The sequence below is a fragment of the Morone saxatilis genome, unplaced genomic scaffold (genome assembly GCF_004916995.1).
Source record: "Morone saxatilis isolate NCDOM2014 unplaced genomic scaffold, NCSU_SB_2.0 Contig16, whole genome shotgun sequence".
NCBI classification, from domain to species: domain Eukaryota; kingdom Metazoa; phylum Chordata; class Actinopteri; family Moronidae; genus Morone; species Morone saxatilis.
In genome coordinates this window covers 22,443,555-22,452,531 of record NW_023339718.1, presented here as the reverse complement: position 1 = coordinate 22,452,531, position 8,977 = coordinate 22,443,555, and the positions used below count along the sequence as shown (strand labels likewise).

The following is an 8,977-nucleotide window of genomic DNA, read 5'->3' as shown; positions in this document are numbered from 1 at the left end:
CCCACTGTAAGACAACAAACAGTGTCTTACAGTCTTAATGTGTAAGGTGTAAAGTGCCAGGCATATTACATCCAAGTCTCCAGACAAATGACAAAGTCAAACTAGTGTAACCCACATAACATTTTAGTGCAAATAAAAGTATCAGGCCATGGGTAAAATTTACATTTTTAATGAAAAGGTTAAATATAAAAAATGAAAAAATAAATAAATAAATGCCACTGTAGGATTTTAAACTGTCTTATTTTGGTGCCATCTAGTGGTAGTATTAAGACTGTCACTGTCTTAGACATAAGACACAGACAGAATGGACTGAAAACATATAGACCTTCCTAATTTTCCCCACAATTGTTTCCTTTTTCTGCACCCCAAAACGTAATCCATCAGAATACTGAAATGGAAGCTGCTAAACCTTGTAAGGAGTGAATGTCTGCAGTTTGTGTTCCCAATAGCCCTCAATATTAACAATATATATATATTTTTTTTAGATCTCTTCCTCTGCATTATTCTACAAGGATGCATATTTGAGATCCCGAGTGGGGGTGGTTGAAGGATGTGACTTTGGAGTAAAATTAAACAGTGTGCATATACCTTCTTTAATGTCACTGACACTGGTATTTTGTTTAGGTGTGGGAATATCAGATCTACCAATTGAGTCTCTGAGATTTGGTGCTCTCCCAAAGACATAGCCTACAGGATGGCTCTCTAAAGAATTTAGTAATAGCACATCAGAAGAAACTATGCAAGCCCCCCTGTGTTTTCTTTATCTCACTAAATGAAATATAAATAGGCCCATTTGTTTTGGTTATTAAAGAACTCAACCAAATTCTAATTATATAAGTTATATCAAGTTGATATAATATTTTGGAATCAATTTGATTCATGCATATATACACATACACAAATAGGGTGGTAGAAGCACACAGACACAAAAAGTCTTGTGCACAAGTTGAAAAATAGAGTTTAAAATGAGGCTATAAGTCTTTATAAATTATGGTGCAACAATGACTAGGCGTATTTGATTTGTTTACTCTTTAGACTGCTTTACAAGGGCTAAAACAGAACTCTGAAAGACAGACGAAATAATTGTTAATTCATTCGTGTATTCATTCATTCACTATAGAATGCACTGATTACAAATAGGCAGCTAATACGATAGCCTACTACAAATAAAACAATCTGCGGGTTAGGGCAAGCAGATTTTAAAAACTGAAGAAAAAATAATCCTAATACTTTATTTACATCACTTTTGTGTATCTGCTAGATTGGATGAAGTATGGAATGTGAGGCTAGAGACATATAATAACTAAACCTAATGATATAAGTGTACGGTCATTAATTGTACTGGCTAGGGCTACAGTCATACACTCGCGCAACATAAAGTTTTTAATGAGATTTCAAAACAAATGTCCCAAATAATAGTTACGTTGGCATAAAGCAGAGAGCAGCAGAGTTTTCATGTAGGGGTCTGGTCCTGTGTTCGAGTTCGCCCATGAACGATGGAAGCGCGCTCCCGATACTTCAGGTGAATGAGAGGGAAGCAGAGGAGCGGGATACGGTTCACTGTGCGTCGCATTAAAAAGGAACAATTAGAAGAAAATGACTTGTGTTACGTCGCTTGGGGCGCATGTTTTTGTGACAACATATCTACTCTTCGTGATGGGATGCGTTGCACAGAAAGTAAGTTTTTATTTGTTGACAATAAGCTGACAACAATTCACAAGCTTTACCTCCAGTGAGTGAAGTGCCGTGCTGACTTGCATGGAGAGTATCAAGCCACGAACTCCGTTTGTAAACCTTGATATTCAACAATTGTTTGCTTCTCAGCAAACATTCCGACCCCAAGGGACTTGAAGCAAGTTATGTTAGGAAAGGATAGATGCTACCATTCATTTCGGCATACATCCCATGCACAAGGTAACTCTTGCGTAAGCTACATTTAAAATTTAAATCTAGTTCGTCTGTTCTGTCAACGATTTCGTACGACCAAAACACAGTACACTGCTGTAGGCGGTAGAAAGAAGCGGTACGTATGAGCCACTTTTTAAAAGTTGACATTTTAATACTGTAAATGCTTTATGTTGGATAATATTTAAGCCGACTGTAACACAAAACCAGTCTGCATTGGGAAACGTCTAAACCCATGTAATAAAGTGTAGAAAAGTTTAGCTGTTAGCGATGGACCTTTAAATTTACAATTTTTACAATTGAGTTTTGAGTACGTTCTGTTTGATAACAGAGAAGGACGTAACATTACCCCCTCTTACGCTGCCTCTGTAATTACGAAAGTTGTGTTGGAAACAAATATAAAGAGGTTTTAAAATGGTCTTATAGTCAGCTGGTGATCTGAAACAATGTCTGTCCATTACATTTAGCCAATAGCACACCCGCCTCATGTAGCATACCTATACACTACTGTAAATGTTTCTTTTTAAAGTACGGTTTGCATTTCGAAGAGGGAAGTTTGGTTTCTTTGTTTATTTTATAAAAATACCCCATGTGTTTATTTAACACCCCCAAAACAGTTAAATCCAGAAAAAAAAACAGTAGCGTTAGCCATAGCCAAAACTTTTTTTAATCACCTTACATCATGCTGACTTACTCTTGTCCACCTTTGGCATTCTCGGCCAAATTTGGAAAGCTTTTGGCTGTACTGAAACATTTCCCAACTTCGTGTCACATTGCATCCTCCAGGGCTTTCAAAGGGATGTTTTGATGGCACAGGCATGTTTGGATGTTATTGCACTTCACAGAGTTAGAGAATGGCATGCAGAGTCTAAACTGCTGAAATGAGAACCACATTGAGAGCATGTAAACCTTATGTTGCACTTCTCATACTCACTGAGGCGAATTCCCAAGCTTTGCCGCTGACATGCGAGGGGCTCATGATCAAAAGTTTGTGTCTGAAGAAACAGGAACAACAAACAGTCTGGGGTTGCTTCTCGGGCATGTTTTTCATTCAATCAAGGCTCTGATTCATGTTGGACATGTTTTAGCTTCTCCTGTGGTATTGTCAAAGCTCCTGCCAGGTTTGTTAGGCTTAACCGTGTATGGGTGCTTTAGAGCTGATTGGTTGAGGTTTAAAAGTTCTTTAGATGCCATAACCTGTGTCACTCTATAATTGGGTTTATATGGATACCTGCACCGTAAGAATAACTCCACATGTGACTAAGGAGGACAGGACTTGTTGATGTACAATGTCAGCCACCTGGAGCACTCGTGTTTACATAGACTCCGTGGTACTCGGTCCTGAAGAAAGTAACAGTGGTGGCTCAGTGCTCAGAACAGCAAACACTGTCTTTAATAGCCAGACGATGTATTGTGTTGTAGTGTCCATCCCTAGTAATGTAAGCTGTCCCTGCTGTGGACAAGTCTTTTTCTAATGGACATTATTTGTAACTCCTATATTGCCGTGGAAGGGAATTCTTCTGTTTCTGATTAAATGTGTGATGCAAAATAATGTCCTGCATGTGGGACAGTGGCTGGTGTTGTAACATAGAATGATCACCCTTGACACAGATCTCCTCTAGGACATCAAGAAGACATTGTCAGCTATGAGAAGCTTCCACCTGTCAGGAATTGTCCTCTTCCGCTGATGGACAATGGCAGCTCAGCAGCACAGTTCTTGGAACTAGACAACAAAAGCCCTTGCTATATTGAATTGTCAGCATCTCCAGCTTTAGTTCCTGTGTGCATAGGGTGCTCACTATCTTTGCAATTATCTGCCTGAGGGGGCACGGTAAATGATGTCTTTGTCCTCCGCTCCCCTTTTGTATTAAGTTGATTTTTGGAACAGCATAAACAAGCTTGGGATTTATTCTATCCCCCTCAGAAAAAAAGGGAGGCATCCAAGTCTGTCTGTCCACAATTCAGCACTGTGGACGAGGGAGAGTGAATTTGATCTTGGTTTTTTAGCTCCTCTCTGTCTTTCAGAAGGTTTTATTTGCGGCGGAAAGAGGGGACATTCATCTCTAATTGAATTTAGTTGTAGGACCCCAGTGAACTGTAAATGGATTGTCTGACAACAGATCCTCACAGTGTGTCAACAGATAAACATGTCACAGTGTGTAACTGCAGTGGGACTTTAGGGAAGATGAAAAGACCAGGGCTAGAGACAGAGTGATGAAAGCCATCCTGTTGTAGTTGCAGTACTGTCGATTGTTCAGTAGAAAACAAACTTTGTTCTTAATACTGTCTGCGGTAGCATCAAAACTTTAAGATGCTGCTTTTGCTTATACTGAATGAGGTTTTCAGGTGGCCGAACCACACTGAGGCTAATGGCTGATAAAAACATTTTAGCTTTCACAATAAAAGCTCTAGTAGCAGCATTTGCTTCACTTTCCTCTTTTGAAGGTTTGACTGACAGTACTGCACTAGGGATGCTTATTTTATCTCATAAACACACACACACACACACACACACACACCACACACACACACACAAAAAAAAAAAAAACACATACAATATATAATATATAAGTAAGATGGATATATATAGATGCCAGGCATCTTTGAAAACCCCAGTTCACAAAACTTAACACTATTCTTAAGGTATTTCCATAATGACTAAAAAAAACAAAGCAGAGAAAAATAAATGTCATTTTGGCTTCCTGTATAGGAAATAGAGTCACAACTTGACAAACAGGATAAAAGTCTTTCTGGTCGTGCAGCAGAGGGACTCTTTTTTTTTTTTCATCCAGATGGTTAGAAAAGTCTTTGCGGATTCTTGAGATACCTTTAGAGCAGCAGTAGGTTTTGTTAAACTACCTTCTGGGCTTTTTAAAGCTCACCTGGTATATATTTCTTGGAAAATCAGATGCTTGGCTCTGTCTCAAATGTAATGCTGATACATAGCGGCTAAGTCAATGCACCAGAACAGCTAAGGTGAAACAGGCTCAGTAGATAAAACAAGAAGATAAATGAAATGAACATACATCATTTGAATTAGGGAACTTCAATTTGTTAAACCTAATGCTGATTGTAGGATTTCCTCTGAAGAACAAATTTAGATCTATACATTTTGAAGAAGAGTGGTTCAGCTTTGACGACAGTTGTCAGAAAACATACTGTATTTAAGTGTCGCTGGAGATGATTTTCAAAAATTAAGTCTGGCAATTTTGATGCTGTGGTTGCACTTGGAAATGACTCTGATTGATTGCAGTTTAATTGTGTCAGTAAAGTGCAGCCCAGCCTACGAGATTGGGCTCCTCACCGAGGTGCTGCCGACAGACTAATTATAGTGGATGCATTCACTGGACCGCATTCCAAAATCTGGAAAAGATTTCTCCAAACTGGTTGAAACCACTGTGGAGATAAGGTCATGATTTACCACAGGGCTCCACAGGTTTAACAGCTACCACAGCAGCAGCTTGTTTTAGAAGAAATATGTTAATAGGTTTTACACCACAAACACGGAGAGAGAGCCTGTATCTGTCCTCTCGCTCACCCAGTCGCGTATCCGTGCGAGTTTGAGCACCACAGCAGTAATAATTTCCAGCGTTCCACTTTTCCATGTAGGCTACTGTGAATGTCCTGTGATTGCTCTGTAAATAAAATGTTGATCGAACATGGATGGGCTCAAAGAGGCCTTTCATAAGTCACTCACGATGCGCACGGTGGTGGAAATGTGCTGAGCCAGCGCCACAGTGGCCAATGAGGGCGACCCTAGAAATGCCTGGGCTTCATCAGGCAGCCACACCAGTTGTTTGTAAACTCACCCTGGCTTGAACCAGAGCCACTGACATGAGCCCACCAGGAGAGGCATTGACATCACAGGGGAGATATGTGATAAATCCTGGGCTCGAGTATCAGCGCTTTTCACAGCTGTGGAGAATGACCTCAAGGAGCTTCTTTTCTATCTGTGTATTTGGAAGGAGCTGTACAAAATGTAAAAACACAAATGAGGCATCTGGCTGACATTGAGTTGCAGCTGCTGACTCAAACATCCCATTCTGCCTTCTTTTTCTCTGTTTATGATTGGTATGATGGGGGAAACCAGTGTTTTTTTTTTTTTTGAAAGAGGAGCAGTTTGTAACATTTTCTATGTTCTGTGTACCCTGCAAGCTCCAGCTCCAGCTTTTATTTGATTTGTGGTAAGATTAGTCTCATCCCTGCCACTGATTTTACAGCATAACTTCATTTTCTCTCGCATTACATTATTGACTATATTTTTTATAGTTTTTCTCCTCAGGTCTGTATCACTCAGATCTCAGACCCTGACTGTCAAATGACTTGATTCAATTAAAGATTATGGACATTTCATTCAGCTTCATTCAAATTACTGGTCCACAAAGGTGTACTATGTTGATATTGGTACAAATGTGAGAAATTGAGTGCGATCGTGAAGCATCCTGAGTGAACTGCTGATGCTCAAGTGCTAGCCTGTGAAGCAGTGTCACTTTTCTCCTCCAGTAAACAGGGCTGGTGAGGATTCCTGCCCCCTTTTGAGGGGCCCGCCTGCCTGTTTATGAGCCAGTCCGGGGCTGTTTGTGCATGAGAGGCAGAGTTTGTGTGTGTTTGTGTGTGTTAACAGTACTTCAGCAGAAGCCAGCTCGTGTTACAGAGTTTTCACAGTGGTGTCGTCAGCCTGGGTGGTTTAAAAAAAAAAAAAAAAAAAATCCATGTTACAGCCAACAGTTAGGTCAGACTGCAGACTTCTGTTTTGTCAAATAAAGGTATACTGACAAGTAGTGTTTTTTTTTTTAGCCTGTTAACCATTACACTACAAATCAAAGTCTAAAAGGAATTGTTTTTTGTAACAGGTACAAGCTCGGATGGTATTCTTTTAGTCTCCCCCCCCAGAATTTATTTTTAATGCTCAGATACACATTTGTAAGAAGTACTATTTTCCTTTTTGTTTATCTCATATCTATTCCCCCCATGTTTCTATTAGTTTTAAATAATATTTAGATTCAATTTTAATATAATATTCTAATATAGTGGTGTATATATAATGTAATGGTGCTATACAAATTCATCAGTTAGTGGATTAAAAGTAGCCTCTGTGGTAATTAGACACTTATGAACCCCATCGTGGAATGTGATTGATTTAAAAAAAAAAGATGTACTGATGCAAAGTGAAAACGATAGAACAATACTATTTGTGCAGGGCCTCTCAGTAATGACAGCAGCTGGTCTGATGTTTCACTGAACAAGTCATTTTAGACAATTATGTGCTCAGTTGATCTACTTCTGTCCAGGGAAGCCCCTGTCAGTGGCACAACTGGGGCGCAATGACCAGCCGGCTCTTATGTAAACTTTCAGCTTGCCTTGTACTTATTAGCATCACTTCATTAAAATATTATCCGCCCTCCCCGTTTGTGGAGTGGCTCACCAAAACGGCACTGCGGCCCATTGTTCCGCCATGAGAAAAGGCATCCTTGAATAATTAGCGGCCTGCCAGTGGAGCGGCCTGTGATGTAACAGAACTGAGATGTTTGGCATTATAAGAATGTCCCATTTCCATTCGACACTGTGGCACTTTGGGGCCCTTTCATGTGTAGTCTAGCGTGCACATCCCAGGGTGCTGGGGACCTCCCGGCCGCCTCGTCCTGGTGGGAGAGATGACACAGTCTCTGTCCATGACACAGTTTTCTTTCATCAGATGCAAAATTTCGCATCATGGAGGAAACATTTTTGCAACATCTATTTTTTTTATTTTTTTTATTTTTTTAGCCTTTAAAATTTCATTGATTTATTTACTGTAGGGTGAAGAAAACAGAGTGAAACAAGTCTTTAAGGCAGGTTCAGGAAAGGCCAGCAAAGCAGCAAAACGGCAGAGAGAAATGAGCAAACATACATTCTCTCACCACTGGTCATTTTTGCCCTGAAAAAGGGACACGGTGTCCTTCTCTTCCCCCTGTTATGCCCCCATGTTGTGAAGTGGTTCCCCTCATTGCGCAACATCGCTGCAAACACTGTGAACCCCAAATCGGCTTACTCTCTCTAACCTCAGCAGGAATGGCATTTGGCCCGTTCAAATGTCATCCGTGTAATTCTTTGCTGTAGCACATTAATTGATTGTGAAGTGTGTAGGCAGTGCAAATGTATGTCATACGCTAATGTAATTACTCCCAAATGTCAGTCAGAGAGAAAAACAGCAAAATACAACTATCATTAAAGGACTATAATGATCAAAATTTACATCAGAATTGTGGTAATTTGAAAAATTTATATTCAAAATGTGCCATTTTAAGAAGAATTAAGCATTAAAAAGATGTAATTAGTTTTTAAATGTCATTAGGAAACTATGGCTTTTACTATAGTAGGCTGATTTGTTTCACATTCAAACATTTTCAGTCTGTTGCAAAACCCGCATTAGCGTTCTGTACACAATCCTTTGGGTGACGATTAAAATGTTTTGTAAGAAGCTTGTTGTACCTTCGAAAGTATTCTTGCCATCCAACAGACCGCTGTCTGCCGGGAAAGATTAAATGTTTGCCTGAGACGTAACCAAAATTTTAATGGAGTACAGACTGTGCCAGCCACTGGCATGCCCTGAGCGGTGGACTTAACATACAGTACGGCCCAGCATAGACAGAGAGTAGAGAAACAGCCCAGTTTGTGGAAATATCAGACGTATAAACACTGATTTTGCCCAGGACAAATATTTTATCATTCCGGGCAGAAAGTAGACACCTGTAAGATCACAAATATAACTCTGAGTAACATACAGAGTGCTGAGGTCACAGACGAGTCTAAGGAAAATCATCATGTAATGATCATGTCATTTAAGTTCAGCTGTGGACCTGTTGCTTATGCATATTATCATTGTTGAGGGCAGATGGTGATTTTTGATTATCTTTTCTTGAATAAAACTCCTATCAGAACAAAATCACTCGGAATGCAGTATGTCTTAAAGCTGGAGTACATTCAAGCCCTTGCCAGATGAGTTCAGGCAATTCTGATTAAGCCTATCATTGCCAGGTAAATCTCTCTGTATTTCGTGGTATATGGAGTATTTAAATCTGGTGTCTGTGGT

The 8,977-nt window shown here is 39.8% G+C and overlaps 1 protein-coding gene across 2 annotated transcripts in view; it reads left to right on the top strand.

The window, feature by feature from the left end:
- Positions 1–1,516: 1,516 nt before the first annotated feature.
- Positions 1,517–8,977, top strand: part of si:dkey-112e17.1 — a 20,157-nt gene continuing 12,696 nt past the window's right edge. For both annotated transcript variants that reach the window (XM_035658237.1, XM_035658236.1), the window contains exon 1: positions 1,517–1,677. In XM_035658237.1, coding sequence (XP_035514130.1) covers positions 1,597–1,677 — 81 coding nt within the window. In that variant the 5' untranslated portion in view covers positions 1,517–1,596. The remainder of the gene's footprint in view (positions 1,678–8,977) is intronic.